An 18696-nucleotide genomic window follows, 5' to 3' on the forward strand; every position below is an offset into this window, starting at 1 on the left:
GCGCGTCAGAAAAATCGTCACCACGTGTCCAAATGTCATTTTTACACCTAAATTTTGACATATCGCCGGACTAGAATTAAAAAATACGTCGAATGTATATAGTGGTTATGCTGGGAGCTCCGGGCACCAAAAAAGCTTTCCTCGTGAGTCGTGTCCATGGACAATTTTCCTTTTTCACCGAACGACAGGCCGTCGACGTATGTATGTAACCTTGCACCTATAGGGTGTTCAATATGTCATTGTCACAATTTTATAATTGCCTTTAATTCCACGTATAAGGTTTTGTTTGAGCGGACATCATTATTAGACATATTCCATGTTCAATATATCAATACCATTAACAGATGCTGTATGCACAATGGTGATAAGCTCAAATCCACTCAACAGATTTGTTAAGCGATCTCACAATCACAAGACCACTGACAGAGCTAATAGCTTCTCCCATAGCATGGGGTTAACAAAGTGGTGATCATATATCACTGGTCCCGAAACCGAGTCACGCATCCCAGCTCTTCGGTTGGGTCATAACTGCTTAATTTGCAGTGGTTTATAAACTGAAGCAACAACCTCACCAACCCTGGCTACCCAACGCTGGCTACTTGCCATGTCAGACAATGACATTGGAAATATATGAAAAGGACTTTCGTTGTTCCTGGGGCATTGTATCAACAAAATAGAGTATGGCATAGATTACTTATATTATCGATGTAAGATCTTGATAATGAGTGTAGACTTTCACTTGAAAGCTCAATAATAAAACCCTTCTCTTCGAATTCCACCAATATCCGTGTATTCACATTATTAATAAATTATTTATTTTATTAATTACAATTCAAACTGGAAACAGTTTATATATATATATTGATCTCAATCTACTCTAACTATTGATGCTACATTAGTTCTCAAATCTAGGCGAATGTAGCTGTGTCGCCACCCAGTGACTTGCTATTGTTATATGCCGCCAGACCTGATTAATATGAGATTCGCAGTTTGTTCCCAAGCAAAGTCTTGAATTACAATTGGTGTTCTACGATCCACAAAATTAGACCCAAACTGTATCTTCAGACAAGAACAGCTTCTTATGAGTCTTTTATTTCGGTGGCTTGATCGAATCCTCAATGACTGCAAGACTGCTATCGACCTTTGATTTACTAGTGCAGCGAAGGTCTAGACTAGAATATTTACAATAATGGCATCCAACGCAAATAGGGAAAACATTAAAAGTCCAGCACGAGGGATTTCGTCATGCAGTTTCACACAAACAAACCAGGCAACTACTTGAACTCCGATTGAACAGAATAATACACCGGGAACTGTCCGCTTGGAGAGGAATGTATTCATCAGGCGTTCAATCAATTGTATGATTCTGTAAAATTGTATGCATTCTTCGACGTCATCTTTTTTGATGGTCTGAATTGCACTGTTTAAAAAAAGAATAATATTATTAATTCACCTAAAATTATCTAACTAATTAGCACGAATCGCTAGCCACCTCATGAAATCTGACAAGTAGCATAGCACACAGGTACAGCCGACAAACAATGAGTAGGAAATCATTGAAGCCGCAGACAGATAGAGTTGCAATTGTACTACGGATTCCAATACATGAACCAGAATCTGAATCAGTACCCTTCCCGTGATATCCTGACGCTTATCCCCACAAAAGCCGGGTATCATAGAAATCAGAAATGGCGGCGTGCATGGCAAATATGTTAACATTACAAATTGAAGTATGGGCACAACTACTGACGACAATTCCATCGAGAATACCAACAGTTTCATATATTTCACAAAATTCGGGTATGACCTGTTTCTCAGCTTTATTAATATCGTCTGCCGACCTTTATTGATATTCGATTCAAATTCCAGGAAAGAATTTAGCACTTGGATTTGTGTATTTTCCAAATTGAAATTCCAAAGTGCAAATGACAGGGAAAAATACATCAGCCAAGGCACAAAACCCAGTAGTTTGGCTGACATCTCGAGGGATTTAAAATACAAGTTATACGTCATCATGCCGCCGTATAGAATCGACAAGATATACTGTAGCTGCAAAGATCGTTTTCTCTGTAATACGATATAACTTGAAAGTCGGTTATTATTGGTGTCAAATAAAACAGGATTACAGTTCACAAGAGTGCATATTTTGCAATTATAGCGCAGCAATTTCAAAAATTCGGCAGTAAATGGAGTCATTTTTGTGAGATATTGAAAAGCACTTATAGAAGGAGAATTAAGCGTATGACTATACCAAAACGAAAGACGCGATTGAATTAAATTTCACATGGTTATTTAATTTTACAGCTACAAAACGAGTCCATTAGAACAGGATTTTCTTCGTTATCGTCGCTGGAGGAAAGGAAACTTTAAATTGCCACTTTAAATATTAACTCTATGGATTGTCAGTGAATTGCGTCACTCACAGTAAGCATTATTCGCACAAGGCGAGCGTTCTACCATGTAACGAATGAACAGCAATAACAATTACCTAGAATTACTTATGCATGTATGTATCGTAGCTCACCTATACAAGGGCCAGCCTTTATGTACTATGTCCGTAATTAATATATTAACTTTAACTCAACATGGATTGTTAACGAATTTTATCAATAACGTGCAAACTATACTTATTATTAGCACAATGCGAGGCTTTTGCAATTTAGCGTATAACTGAATGAGACCAATAGCAATTATAATTAATTCAAAATATGTATTTCGCAACTAATTTAATTACTGAAAAGCGTCTTGAATTTTCGCTTTTGAGTATCGCATCGAATAATAAAGTTATGCGATGCGCGTGTGAAAGCTATATTTTATTTATCATTTACAGTAGTGAAAGCTCCACCCTATTAAATAAACGCCTTTCGTTGTTTATATTTCCTGTGAGGAATATTCAATAGGATATTTATATTTAATTATATACATACATAGGTACGAAACGTTGATGATAATCGTAATGTATTCTGTAAGAACTCCATAGTTCGAGTAGAGTAGAAGAGTTTAAAAGCACTATGAACCTTTACATACGATTATGAAATAGGTTATAATGAAGGACATGGAGGAGCAATACAAGAAAATATTTTCTGCCAAAATTCCATATTTAATATTACTTTATTTTATGGAGTATTATTCCATATATAGTTTTCTGGGTGGATTGTCAACTAGCTATCCCGGTCCTCAGCTAGACCGAATGAATTAATCTGATCCACATTCGAAATATTTTTTGCACGAGATTGTTACTTGCGTAGGATTTAGATAACTCATCTGTGCTGGTGATACATAAACCGATTCGTAGCGTATGTATTTGCATCACTGCAAGGCGGGTAATAAGACACAAAAGCAATTAGTTTTGGATGTGTGAAAGGAGTGAAACACGAATCGGTTCAATTTGGTTGGCATGAATTTAAATTAAACCATTAAACCTTCCAAGTCATAAATTATTTATTCAATGGAATAACCAATGAGTAAGGAATTCAAATATTTACATCTCGAAACTCCATCGAAAGTTTTGTTCAGTTCTTAGGTTTTAGTCCTTAGCTAAAACACAACCGTTAACATATATTTTCCGAAATATACGAGAGCTTTTCGTACTAAGTAAGATATTTTATTGCTAAATTAATTATTATAAACCAACCTAGAAGGGTTGCAAGGATGGAGATACGGTCCGAATTTCGTCACTCGTACGCGGTTACTTCTTAAGGGTGGTAAGGACAAAGTTTTATGGAAGGACTCTCAATTCGCGATCCCAGCCCTCAACAAGACCTTAATAACTGAAGGAATTATGTAATCTGGTCCACATTCTAAATATTTTTTGCACAAGATTGTTACCTGTGTGGGATTTAGATAACTCCTCCGTGCTATTGATAAGGCAAAGATATCAGAAATCCGTGGGTTAAATCCTGCCCTGTCTCCTATAACATATGTATGTTTATGGCAATAATGTAATATAAATGTACTTTAAGTACCTACAGTATCAACATATATAATCCTGTAATGTCATTGACCTGATGGTCTAATTTTCACTCGAAATCGATTGCTATTCACAGGGAAATGTACTCAACGGACTTTCTCCCTTCGTTACTTCGTCAGATATCAGTGTCTGGGAGACTGAACTCCATTTTGTACGATTTTGATCGTAACACAGGAAATTTTTTCATGACAAAGAATTTCAGTCAGATAAGAATATTTCGTATTCAAATCGTTTCCCAATTAGCTTACTGTATTTTCATGTTGGCTCATCTTCTCGTAAGTGATTTACCGAAAGCTAAAACACTCCAGGGCTTTGTTTTCTGCTGCATCTACTTTATCGGTTTGGGTGCACGATGGAACTACGATATGGACGTCAACATTGTGCAAATAATAAATTCAAGTATGGAATTTGAAAAAAAATTAGTTGAAGGTACTTGCATCTTAATTTACTGAATCTCTGCTAAACCGATTTATGAAATATTGTTCATAAATATTTAAATAAAAGCTAACCTCGGATATCCCATACCTGTAAAATTTGTATCCAAAATTTTAATCCTGCTTTAATAACGACAATTTTATTATAGGAAAACCTCCTCGAATAGTTAACAAGGTAACGAAACTGATGAAATTGTTCCTGGATGTTGCATTCTTGAGTTCGACTGCCGTGACGTTGGCCATACCTGCGCTAATATGGTTGGATCCATGCTCACCACCGTTTCTTCTTTCAATAATGAAGGACTGTGCCTCCATAACTTGGTCAATTAGATCACTCGGTATGCAACATCTCGTTATTCTGCTGGAATTTTGGATGACTTCGCACATCATACTGGGCGGTACGTTTGAAATAGTGTACATCCTTTTCGCCGGAATTGTTAGCATGTTGAACTATTTTGCTGTGCTGAGAAGGTATTTCTCCAAATACAATATGTATCCTTCTACAAATTGAGTGTTTAAAAACCCCTAAGTGAATTATTAATTTTTCAGTAATATCCAAACTGCTAGATCAACCGCGGAATTGAAATATAGTACCGAATTGTACCAAAGTATTCAAATTCTGGAAAAAATGTTCAACGGATTTCTTATGCAACGGCTCATTCCGGTTTTCATGCTCTTAATGCCTACATTACAAATCCTTTTGCAGTACGTGTGTGTCATGATGCATGGGGAAATACCAATGCCAGCCTTTCTCCTTTTCCCCATTACTTGGGTGAATATTTTTGTCAGTAACATTTTCGTCTTCACCCTCGCTTCGTGGGTGAATAATATCTCGACAAAGGTATTGCAGGAGCTGATGAGCGCTATCGTGCAGTGCAGATGCGGTAGGAGGAGATCTTCGTTGGTTAAAGGTGTGAAAGCTTGTGCCGTTCTTAAAATCAAATTTGGCTCAAATTTCATTGATAGCGGGACACCCCTGGTAATTCAAGACTTTTGCCTGACTCAGACAATGTCCCTCATACTGATTGATGGGTCAAGGAATGGGTACTAAGAACTTTTATTAGGGTAAATAGAAATAGAGAATCCACATAAAATATCTGTACCGGCAAATAAGCTGTATCACTTATATCTGTGCAGATACTCATATTTACATAAATGCATATTTAATTTTATGAACTCTCAGAATTTCTAAGTTGCAAACCATAACTGTTTGGTATAAGTACTCTATCGTGAGGTATATATGTATACCTATGAATTTTATGCATAGTCAATTAAACAAAAATATATTTATCCCGGACAAGTCTGGGATTAAATTTTTTGGCTTTTTGTACATTACTGGGTTGAGTATAAAGTCATGGAAATGTTTACTAATTCCTGCAAGATTTGTGCGTATTCTACGTATGTGATGCGTGGATGTATTTGTGAATGCTATTAAGCTATGTAGATTAGCAATAAAATACGATGAAAATCTCCGGAAAAACAATTGGTGTTTGATTTTTCAAGAAAAACTCGACTGCTTCTGAACCTTGTTTACTTGTAATATGAAATCCAATCAAACAACAGTACTCATTTATTGTTATTTAACAGATGGAGAGTTGTGAACACAAACCAGAGTTCAATAAACGCTTTCGCCAATTAATTGTAAAGAAAACAAAGGATGAATTCGTATTTCAAAATTTCTCACTTTAAGCAACCTTTTATATTGGGTATGTTACATTTTCTCTGTTGTGCTTAAAACTCTAATTTGCCAAACAAATTAATAAATACACCTTAAATGTCTAAGCAATGTTAGAAACTTTCTTATGATTTGTGTTCTTCAAAAGAAATTTAATTTTATGTCCAACTTTCAAAGGAGTACCAATGTTTTCAACCGAAAACGCCACCACTACTTTGGCATAACCTTTAAAAACGCAAACCATGTGTGAATACGGTATTCCTTCTGACAGTGGTGCAACTAAAGAAATTTCATGAAAATCTACACAGTGGAAAATTCTATATAAATTTCTGAACACGGTGACAATGAAAAATACCCATTAATCTGCCACCAACAACGTAATTGTATTATCTGACACCGCATTCGCAACCTGTGTCGTCCATTTATTCGAACTGTATCCCAAAGTACTGCAACATTTGTTTTATTAAGTTTATAATTCCTACTGTACACATCTTCTCAATATAAAAAAAATTGCCTTCAATCTTTTCTTCAAATTCGGCTATCCGATTCACAATATTTGGCCCTACTTGAGGATAAAATGCTATCGTGATACTAATTCCTGTAAAGCAGAGAGGAAATATGGTAAAGTATATGTTCACAAATATTTGCAGCTTTTCCATCGTATCTGTTTCCTCCTCGAGTGACGAGTATCTTGATAAGGTCACCAGTTTGAAGACCGTAGAGAGTCCACAGGCCGCCGTGTGAACAAACATCCATATGGCGGAGGACATGCAAATGACACGCCTTGCCACGGTTAACGGTATGCCTCTCAATTCCTTCTTGTTCAAGATTATTTGAAACGGAAATACTGCTATTTATTTATACACTTGGCAAAATTCATGTCCTTCTTGCCACACCAAATTTGGCACAAGTCAACCTTCGGAACTTGTAGTCGTCATGGCGATGCGGTAAAATAAGGTCTGAATCAAGAATTGTATCCTTGATCATAGATACATAGTCAAGTTCGAAACTCAAGGAAAACTTCTTTTCTAGAAAACCTGGCATATTTGTTTTCAATTCACTAAGTTTTGGATTCAACTGTTCATTAAAATCAATATTTTATCGACATAAAGCCTGCATAAAATTATTCAATAATGATTTCACAATACTTCATGGACGGACGTGGGCATTTACGAGAATATAAAATAATCCGATTTTGGGTTGTGAAATACTTTTTACTTATTTATGTAAAAAACAGGATGTAGAGTTGCCGATTCTTTATTATTTCTTAATCAACTTGAATTTTCCACATACATAGGTATATATATTCAACCAGGTAGTACATATGTACTACATACTACATGTGTAGTAGGTTTCCTAGTCGAATGGAAGGTTTACAACCAAAAATATAACAAATGTTAACCAGGATTTATTAATATTTCTATTGAAATATATTCAGGCAGAATTTCCAGTCACTCGCGTCATGAGCCACCCGAGTTTCAATACGTGACTGTAAGTTGGATTACGGGGTTTTTAATACAAAAAGTTTGCTCGACTCGTCTCCAGGGGTGCACTAAATTCAACAAAACCCGGCGCAAAAGCCACACTAAGCCACCTCCGCCATGCTGCCTTTTCGTCAAAAAGGGGAAAAGCTCAAGTATTTTGAGCAGTACTTTTTAAAATTGGGCTTATCGTATGTAAACTTTCAACCCCATACTAGCACAAATGATATACACCGACCCAAATATATTCCACAGAGACGACCAATGACTGACAGTAAATGACACAAGGCTAAAGTAAACATTAAACTGCGGATTGATTGCAAACTTAACTTTCATGCTTATAAATAATGTCCATGGAAAACAGGGTTTTACTTTTTTCACCTTTTAAGCTTATTTCCCACCCCCCAGTGGGAAAAATCGTGTGGCCGCCTCCACCACCATGGAGAGCAAGTATTTTTTGCATAGTTATATTTTTTTCTTAATAGACTACTGGATTACCTAACAGTTAATTTTTAAATCATTTACTAAAATTGTCAATTTATTTTAGGTATATTTTTTATTTCGCTACTTGTATGTAGGTGTCACAGTAAGTAGTGTGTTGTATACCAGTGTCACTGAAATATGTAGTACCAATCATGCTAAATTGAACTTGTCAAATATCAAGAAAATGGCCGATAATATCGTAAAATTTATATAATACTGAATAAATGAATTTTTTTAGCAATTTTCTACTGAGCAATCGAATCATAACGTCAAAATAAGCATACCTAAATACATATGTATTCACATTCTTCAGATTTTCACCACTTGAGGATGCGATTAAAGGTGCGAAAAACTTGTTTATCCCATCCATTTTTCCCTACCTGTTTTTTTCATGTAAAACCCTGATGTAAAACAAACTGTCACACCTGACAAGGCAGACCTTATCGAAAAGCAAATATAAATTGGGGCGCATGTACGAGGTTGCAAATTGTGATGATAATTTAAATATCTGTGCTTCAGGAACATCTCCAGCCTAAATTTTGAACAATGTGGCACTGATTAATTAAATATGACATGTGTCCTTCTTCTTTGCATACATAAGCCATAAAACTAAGCTTAAGTTCTGGATTGATCGGAGTGGTCAGTTATCGGTGATGTAAAATAAATAGAACGCGAATTTTCAGCGTGAAAAGCAAATTCCTCAAGCAAAATCAGACCCAACAAGATATTGTGATATGGGCAAGTAGACCATTTTTCGAAAAAGTTGTATTTAAGTATTTCTTGTTTAATGCGTAAACTTGCAGAAAGTATTTGTTACGAGAAGGCAGGCGACACCACCATTGTACAAAAGCCATCAAGATTAAGGAGGCATGGTTAGTAAAGGTATCAACTTATGATTAATTTTATCAGATTTTCTTCACTTTGCAGTTATCCTTTGGTATGGCGGCAGTTTTGCCTTGATCGTCACCCTCGTTTTTGCATCATGTACCATTTTGATGAACGAAGTTTGTTCTGCAATGAACAAAGAGGATAGTGGTATTTACCTTGAGCATGAACCGTTTTTGGATTGCTACAAAGAGCCAATTCTTAGGGGAGAAATTGCTGGTCTCTCGGATGCTGCTGACGTCTTGCAAAATCTTCATGAAAAATCCGTCATCACTGGTACGGCATGGACGGCTTGGTCAACCGTGAAGAATACGCTGGCGCGGCACATATGCAAAGTGGACGTTGGCGTGGATTGTTCTGGATTGGATTTTGTTGTGAAAAAAATCAACGTCGACCGAAAGTGGTCAAAAGATCCACCCGTGATTATTGTCACGACCAACTGCAGTGTTCCTTCAGGGATCAAACTTACGGGAATAGTGGCTGTCGACTATTGGATCGATGGAACTGGAGCTAATTGTCAAATTCAAAATTCGACTGACATTGTGACCTTGAAGTCACAAAAGTACAGAGGAATGCATTACACTATTTTGGTGATTGGGAGAAATATTGGTGGCACAGGAAATGACGTGGAGTCGTGAGGCGATTATTAACTGCTTGCTGCATCACCTGAATTGGTTTGTCGAATTTTTTATGAAAATGGGTTAGTTGTTTTAGAAAATATATTACATGTTAATTCCTTATTAATTTCAAGTCTGGATATATAAATCATTTCGTTGTATAAAAAACAGTTTTCACCAAAAAAATTTACTTCTATTTCATTGGGCTGTATGCTGCATTATTCCCATGTAAAAGTCTCCACTATGACTTTCTAATCGTCTGCAATTTATAGGTCCCGCCCTTGCTCGACTATTATAAATATGTATCTACATCAAAATCCACCCTTGCTACCTAGAAACTGATTTATTCAATAAAATTTCGGGAGATCAAATCCAAGTAAATTTCAATAAGGACCCTATCCGAAGGACGACTGTCCATACTTTCTTGCAAGTCATGTCACACTTTTCAATCACACTTTTCATAAAATTTCAAATTTCAAATTTTTAGCTGGTTTTTGAATTTTAAAATCTTCAACATCCCGAAAAAATTTGAAATTTCAAAAATTTTTTGAAAATGGATTTTTATATTCTAGAGAACGTAATTTTAAGCATACATGTTTTTAGTTTTTTGAATTCGCGCCAAAATTCAAAAAGTTATAGCCATTTTAATATCCGATGTTTTGGCTGAAAAAATATTTGAACTGCCCGCCACTCTCTCAAATGCGCGCATTAAGAAAAAAGCAAAAATACGGGTCCGTTTATTTTTGGGTAAGAACAAATTAAAATTAGTCCCATCAATATCCCAGTATTACATGAGACAACCCTGCATTGTTTGTAAAAATTAAGTTGGTACAGGTCGCACTGGAACATAATCTTCGCACCGTTCGCTGCCCTCACACATTTTCAAATAGGTTTCAAGTATTTTGGACTCTTGTACTCGTCCGATGAAAGTATAGCGAAATACTGCTTTGTAACGTGAAACGGAGTATGTAAAGATGCGGTACAAATTCGTAAATCATGTATAATTACTAATTTACTTGCATATTTACATAGGGTTCAATATTGAGAATATAAAAATAAAAATGTTTATAAATTTATTTATAAGGGTAAGTACTTGAAAAACACAAAAATGTTTTTAAAACTGCTTGGTTTTGACAAAACAATATTATGTGTGTTTTATTTGCACGAATTTTATCATTCCAAACCATTCCATGAAAATTATTGTGTTTTATTTGCCATGGAATATAATGATTATAAAAAATTGCATTCCAAGAATGATCGTTTTTCCTTCCTACTCGCGAGCTGGAGTAAACACGGAATGATACCGTTGTTATGCAGTTTCTTAATGTTTGTGCATTTAATTTTTTAAATCTTTAAATTTTAGGCTGATTTTCATATTTGTTAAGCAACATAAAATAAGCTTGGAATGATTTTTCATCATTCCAAAAATCCGTTTTATTTAAGAGCAAAATCATTCCGTTCTCGTTCCATTCCGTTCTCATTCCATTCCATCCAGAACTCATTTTTCGAGTGCAAATAAAACACACCCTATAAGTTAACTAATTTTTACATTTATTAAATTATTTTAAAGCGGTTTAAGAAATCGATGACTACTTTCAGTCACTTAATGAATTAGTTAATTCTTACCCCCACCCAAGGCTTATGTATCCGTGGTGTACATACATAAGTCTGTTTATCCCTCTGTTTATCCAACTTGCGAGAACTCTCGTAAAACTTATCCGATCGACTTGAAATTTTTATCACATACAATTTCCTCATTTTTACCACATACAATTATACACATTTTTTGCCAAATTTGCCTAGATTTTTTATTTAATTTGAAATTTTTGATAATTTTGAAATTAGCTAATTTTTGGAAATTAAACAATATTTGTAAATTTTTTACAATTTGCAAAATTTGCCAAAATCTTACTAAAATTAAAATTACGAAATTACGAAAATTTGCAACAATATTTCATAAACGGAAAATGTTGTCTCAGATTTTGTTAAAGACAGAAGAAACTTTTTCACTCCTTATTCACACATTACCTCACAATATGTTGTATTTCAGGGATAAATATAGTAGCCCCCCCGGTAAATAATATTGCAGAAGGCACACGTAATTAACATCTGTACATACATATGTACAACAACAACAATAAATTAAATTATTTCCATATTTCACATTTTATTTTGTGCCGTGTTGTCTCATTAATTAGCAAAAGTCCTTCTTAAATTAATATGAACCACTACAAGCACATGCATGTCAGCATTAAACCTAATTGTCTAACGGTATCGCACTTTTGCTCTCATCTCTGACGCATATCTCAACACCGTGCGTACTTATGTATTTACCTTTTTGCATGGTTTCCCTCTCTGCAAAATCCCAACAGGAGCATGGTGGACATGGGGTTTTTTGTCAAGTTGATAAATTAACTACTTTCCCATTCATACGTACATACAAAGGTTTTCTATTATTGTTGACATCTGCATATGATAAATAATGTCGTATTTTCTATAGAAAATAGTACAATGTGCCAAAATATTTCTGAATACAGTGGTACATATAATGGTGTAGGAAGGGGGAGGAATCTTTGTCACTTTTCATTTCACGCAATTTATTCACTATTAATCCACTCATCACCAGAGTGAGGAATCTTTTGTAACTTTCAATGTTTTTTACTGTCAAGATTTATGTATATGCAATGTTTTTGCATTATTCGTCGTTTTGGAATTCACACCTCTCTCGCTCTTTCAAGTCTTGACAAAGTTTTATTTACTTCCATTCATGCAATTTGTTAAGACACGGGTACACATATGTATGTATTTGATCGTCCACTGTGTCCATCCGTATCCTGCAGTTTTATCCAGCAAGGTGCAATCTGCGTGAAGAAAACGCGTAAAATAATCCATCTTGTTTAAAAGATCTTGTTTTCGTGGTGCTGTGAAGGTTATTTGTGTAGAAATCCAGTTTATTTAACATCGACACAAATGTGTGGTCTGTTTGATAATATTAACGAATAATTTACCAAACAATACGCAACATACAACTATACAGGAACAGGTATGGAAAATTGCATTAAATAGTTTGCAAAACCAGAAGCTGCACAACCGTGGGGACATGTGGGAATTTTACTATTTTATTGAATCGTGTAAACACCTCCGTGTCATATTTAACTTGCTATGTTATTGTCTCCAAAATGTCCCCAGCAGCGCATGGATTGGTTTGCAAACATCATGAACTTTCTGGGCATGACATATGTAATTTTGACAGATTTTGGTAACATTTATTTACAAAATTAGTTTTCACTTAGGAGCAGGCCCCGATTTTGGGGCGGGCAACCCGGGCACTTGCCCGGGGCGCCAAATCTCAGGGGCGCCGACAGGCGCCCATGCTTAGACTAGATATAATTGAACTCTGTCGTAAGCAGAGACCGTAAGTTTGAAATTAAATTGTGTCTTGAGAAAAAATCTATTGAGCACGAAATAAAATTATAAAGAACACAAAAGGTAAGAGTTGGCAACGAGATAGGAGTACGTATGTAACTAGTCTCATGCTGACATGCCCGATTGTAAGTACTTCGCAAGGCTTTGCGTTTACGTACGGTATTAAAATAATCAATTAGAGTTTAAATTCAACCAAAGATTAAAAATATAATTCCATAAAAACATAATTCAGGATTGGACCCCGAATATATCTCACTGAACAAATGTATGCCCTGGTGAGATATGTAAATATAGAAGTTGGTTATGTCAAGGTGGGCAAGTTTTGTAGGTTTGACCCACAGATTTTTTTTGCAATTCCTACGAATTCCTTTCACATCCATAATTTGAACGATTCATGTGGCCAATACAATAAGGGCAGCATGTGTAAGCGAAAATAAAAGGCGATTAAAACAGAATCCTGGTCCTGAATTCGAGAGCAAATGATAATCCATGATTCTCCAATAGCACGAAGTTGGTTATTGGTAACGCTACAAAATCTAGAATCGCGTTTATAACGTTTTTCGTAATTGTGCAAAAGATGTAAAAATTTGCCAGCAGTTTAACAAATCGGTTGGTTGGTGGTTAGAGTCACCTATTCCAGTAAGGTCAACCAGAAATCACACTCACAAACCTGATGGTAGTCCCCACTGGAATCACTGAAACCATTGCGATATGTAATTTCCAAGGTCCGGATGCTTTGTCCCAAATTTCAGAAAACAAGAAATTTGAGAACGACGCCAGATTTGAAGCTTCAAACTTGGTGTCCCATTTGAAAAAATTTTAATTTTGAGTTATGTCAATTCAGTACGACATTTTAAATCGCCTAAACTTTGCGAGTATTAACTCCAAAGGTTTATGCAGATGCTGGTGTGACGCCAGAATTGTTGGACAAAAGAGGAATTTACTTGAACTTTTATCACACGACGGTATTCAAAACCGCAATAAAAAACGCAGAACAATTAGGGGCGGAAATTGGTTATTATGACGAACACGAAATGAAATTTACAGAAATAAGACTAAGCGTGAAAAAAAGATGCCGAATTCAAACCGCGTAAATCAAACTTGGAACAATAAAACGGAGCCGCTGAAGCAAAATGGAAAGTATTGCATTTTGCACTTCTGGACCTGATTATTGCATTCTACGGTTTCAGATTCGAATTTATGAAGCACAATTTACTAAACGTAAGAACTTTGTATGGCTCAAAATATCCAAAGACCGCCGCAAGATAACTCATCGATCACTCGATATACTCGATATATTCGATCGATAACTCACGATGGTTCCCATTGTAAGTATCTGCAACATCGTTTAACGGAGAATGTTAATTCCAACTTTAAATAGTCAAAATCGATTAAAAGGACTAGCTAGTCAATCAATTGCGAAATAGTAGGCCAGGAAAATTCAAATTCGAAACACCATAGAAGTCTTCGCAGATAGTAAATCTCGCCGAGCTTTCTTGCCTGTCTGTGATGCCAAGTTCGCTATGAAGCTGTGGATTTAGTTAATTTTGCAAGGAAAATGGTATTTGTTAATTGCTAACGTATGTCTCCCATTTATTAGTAAATTTTAACTGTTTTACCGCCACCGCACTGATTATACTCACTTTTCGAAGGCAATGATGATACTTGCTTAGCAATCCTTTGGAAAAATTGTTATCATTTGTTATTGATTAAATAGAAACGGAAATGCGAGCGCCGAAGGCGCGAGCAGCTTGGGGCGCCAGGATTCTTTGCCCGGGTAAGATTTTTGGCAAGATCGGGGCCTGCTTAGGAGGAGTGCTTCCCATTGAGGGGTCAGCCGATTTCGATGCCCTTTGGATATGTTTTAGTACCCGGTGAATGCAGGAAAAGTGAAGCAGGATTTTATTCCATGGCCCCATTTGAGCCCGCCACACCCCCTCAAAGGGGAACCCAATGCTAAAACAGCCGAATTCAAACCTTCACCAAAAATCCAATTTTGATCGGATTTGGATAATTTTTGCATTTTCGTGATCCCAGATAGTTGCTTTATGATATTGGATACCAAACTCAACTTTTTTGAAAATTTTTATATTTTTTAAAATTTCCTGACGAGGGGTATGTCTTCGAAAAAATCGAAATTTCAAAAAAGTTGAGTTTGGTATCGAATATCATAAAGCAACTATCTGGGATCACGAAAATGCAAAAATTATCCAAATCCGATCAAAATTGGATTTGTGGTGAAGGTTTGAAAGAACAAAAACAGGCGTTTTGGGTCACTTTGAGGGGGTGTGGCGGGCTCAAATGGGGCCATGGAATCAAATCCTGCTTCACTTTTCCTACATTCACCGGGTACTAAAACATATCCAAAGGGCATCGAAATCGGCTGACCCCTCAATGACAAGCACTCCTCCTTAGTGGACGGAGGCATGGATTCGTCCGTGCATCATCTTATTTCCGGATTATACCTCGACATGAAAACATGGCGTGGGGGCAACGGCACCGAACTGTATCCGCCCTGGATGAATCCACACGTGGTATCGAGAGGTCAACAATTTGCTTTGGAAAATGTGACAGGAGTTGTTTTATCGGCATTTTACGGGTTAACTATGCTCTTCGCATTTCCCCAGATAAGCGATATTCTCATCTTTACAGGTAAATGAAATACTCATTACTAAGGATTTCACAATAAAATTGTAATTTAAAGTTAGAAAGAAATATGTAACGGAAACTTAAAAAAAATCAAGTTGAAAAAAAACAAGTTTTGACATTTTTTTGCAGAAAATTCTGACACCCGTCCGCGCGCCGGGCGTCGTTATGCTGCCACCATGTTACAAGTATTTCTCTGGATGCGACGCGGATTTCAAATGTATCCAGCCTGGACGCTGAAAAGTTTGTCGAACGTGCACCTAATCCATGGCAGAGTGGCAGAGAACGTGGCAGCAGCCTTGGCGCAAGGAACCTTTCGTCACAGGGTTGAGTCTATTGTTCAAAATAGGAAGATTAATTCCGGTTTGTGGGCAGCCTTCCAGACGGACTTGGACCAATCTGGGATCCCTCAAATTATGCGAATTATTCCGAAGGAATTGCAAAGTATGTATGTTTTGGGATACGTTTGCAAATTTGCATTTTAATATTTTAAGAAATTGTTGTTCTTATTAAATATTTGAATTCAAAACATTGAGGTCAATATTTAGGTTTCCAAAACCTTTGTATTTTAAATTAAAATACAAATTTTGCAAAACAGTTTTGCACAACTATTATTTTAATACTTTGCGAAATTTGCATTTTAGCATATTCCAAAATTTTTATTTCAAAAATATTTCGAAAAATTTTACTTGAAAAGTTTGCAAAATTAATGCAAAAAAAACTATACCTTCTTACCTTAGGAGGGAACCATATCCGCGTTCCAATGAACCAGTTCGTCCACGCCATGACACAGTGGGCCTTTTTCGCCGTGCTTGCCAGAAATCCTGAAAAAACTTTGGTATATAACTCCAAAAGGGAAGGACTTTTGGACTTTGCACATTTATGGGCTGTCCTAGGTCACGCTATGGGGTTGGAGGATGACTTCAACATAGCCCTGCCCCACACCCAGTACCCCAGACAGTTCCAGGTGGAAAGAATGCAGAGTTATTTAAGTGAAATAAAATCCACTTACTTTATTCCGATGCTCTTTAATTTGCAAAAGGAGAACACAATTTTAATGGAGGCATTTATGCAGGTACCCAAATAAATACACAATTTAAAAAATTAAAAATACGTTATTTTTTTTATATTTTGACAAAGGAAAATCTTTTGTGCAGCAGAAAGTCTCAAAAATTCCGCAAAATTAGACATTTCCATAATTTCAATTTGCAGAATCTCACAAAATTCTCGAAATAATTTTGATAATCTAAGATCTTGAAATTTATAAAGAAATTAAGATTTTTTTTAAATTCTCCATTTTCTCCTTATCCAGGCAACTTCAGATATTTTAGGAAATCCAGAATTCCTCACAGATCCGGAATTTTTACTGAGAGGAATTCTTCGTGACGTGGTGGGTATCCCAATTCCCAATTTAGAAGCAAGACGACGCTTCAGTCCGGTCTCATCGTACAGTTTGGACTGGTTGGTACAGGTCGCTTCGAGACTGCCAAACATTCTATTTTCCAACTGGGACAAAATCTTTGCACCGTTCGCTGCCCTTACACATTTTCAAATAGGTTTCAAGTATTTTGGACTGTTGTACTCGTCCGATGAAAGTATAGCGAAATACTGCTTTGTAACATGAAATTAAGTATGTAAAGATGCAGTACAAATTCATAAATCATGTATAATTACTAATTTACTTGCACTCAAAATATTCTGGTGGAAAATTGTTGCCACGAGGACTGTATTAGACTGTACAACGGGGTTTGTGAGAATTTGTTTGGTAGTAATAAAAGTAAAGAAGCATTCCACTGTTGAATGGCTTCCTGGATAAAAACGGGATTTATGTAGAATCAAAAATTTATGTATGTATGTATGTATTTATTAGGGCGATGATATGGGCGACAATTTATTAAAATAACTTACCCCTTACATGAACTAATCAGGTAAAGAAAGTAATTTAGCTTATTGTGGGAAAATATCAGTGTTTCTTTTTGTGCATGCATAGTGCATAATATGCACAAAAATGCACAAAAATGCATAAAAATTAATATCGGGCGGAATGCCGCTAATTTCATACTTCACTTTTATATACGCTCAACAATAATTAAGCATTGCCATTTTCTAACAATTAAAATTTTATCAAGTCGGAAATTATATTTTTAAACTTCAAATATTAGAAAATGGTTTGACATTGCTAATATTTTTGAAAAACATCGTAGCATAGATTAGCATTCGTGTTATTGCATTGTAATCAGTTAAATTATTTTTATGCATTTTGTACACTTTTCCTGATTTTTGGTGGGTGTTATTAAACGAATAAGAACATTTTTATGCACTAATTTTGTCCAGGTGTTTTTAAACAGGAGAAACACTGGAAAATATCCATCCTATTAATTATGTCGACCTTAAATTAAGTAGGGTGGGTAGTCAGGATTTGCGTTACAAATTTCCGCCCCAATATATAAACCATGAATTAAACGATTATGTTATTTGCTGGAGCGTAGCGGTGAGGGGGTAAAAAATCAAGATTTTTGCACTACGTAATTTATGGACGGTAACCAAGCATAATATTCTTACATCTCCGTACTAAAATATATCTTCGATACATAGAATATCACACTGCCAGTTCCAAGGAAAGCCATGGTAATTCAAAAATTTAGAAAAAATTCGTTCAATCAAGTTTGCAATCCTTTTTTTATTGCCAATAAAAATCATTTCCATAGTTCGTAATCATAGTTGGTAATAATTTCCATAGTTTTCATACTTGGTACAAACGTGTAATCAAGTGAGATATTCTTTAATTATATAAGAGATTGAAGAGTAATTAGAATTTTGACCGATTGTCATCCCGAGTAAAAATCGGCCAATCGGAAACATGCGGCTTTCAAAAGGTTTCTGCCACTTTCTCCGCAGGAAACCTAGCATTGAAACGCTAGCCAGTTTTTGCGCTTAGACATTTTACTATATCTGAAAGGTTTTCCGAAAATCTGGATATCTGATCCAACTAATCAAGTTCTTGGACTTCTGGTATGACATTTTAACCATCTTTGGGCTGGGTGATGCTCATGAAGGACAAATCTACCGAGTTTCCTGA

General features: G+C 35.8%; 3 protein-coding genes across 3 annotated transcripts; all 3 read left to right on the forward strand.

Moving 5' to 3' along the window:
- Nucleotides 1–4439: 4439 nt before the first annotated feature.
- LOC118437013 lies at nucleotides 4440–6031 on the forward strand. Its single transcript, XM_035855755.1, has 2 exons — nucleotides 4440–4875; nucleotides 4954–6031. The coding sequence occupies exons 1-2, from the start codon at nucleotides 4592–4594 to the stop codon at nucleotides 5453–5455; spliced, it is 786 nt and encodes a 261-aa protein (XP_035711648.1). The 5' UTR covers nucleotides 4440–4591; the 3' UTR covers nucleotides 5456–6031.
- A 2566-nt stretch (nucleotides 6032–8597) lies between these two features.
- LOC118437007 lies at nucleotides 8598–9678 on the forward strand. The gene is made up of 2 exons (XM_035855747.1): nucleotides 8598–8915; nucleotides 8971–9678. Exons 1-2 carry the CDS (start codon nucleotides 8831–8833, stop codon nucleotides 9564–9566), a joined length of 681 nt encoding a protein of 226 aa, XP_035711640.1. The 5' UTR covers nucleotides 8598–8830; the 3' UTR covers nucleotides 9567–9678.
- A 5667-nt stretch (nucleotides 9679–15345) lies between these two features.
- Nucleotides 15346–17684, forward strand: LOC118436982. The gene is made up of 4 exons (XM_035855703.1): nucleotides 15346–15623; nucleotides 15750–16061; nucleotides 16358–16692; nucleotides 16930–17684. The coding sequence occupies exons 1-4, from the start codon at nucleotides 15398–15400 to the stop codon at nucleotides 17239–17241; spliced, it is 1185 nt and encodes a 394-aa protein (XP_035711596.1). The 5' UTR covers nucleotides 15346–15397; the 3' UTR covers nucleotides 17242–17684.
- The last annotated feature ends 1012 nt before the right edge of the window (nucleotides 17685–18696 follow it).

This window comes from Folsomia candida, unplaced genomic scaffold (genome assembly GCF_002217175.1).
Source record: "Folsomia candida strain VU population unplaced genomic scaffold, ASM221717v1 Fcan01_Sc011, whole genome shotgun sequence".
In the NCBI taxonomy this organism is placed as follows: domain Eukaryota; kingdom Metazoa; phylum Arthropoda; class Collembola; order Entomobryomorpha; family Isotomidae; genus Folsomia; species Folsomia candida.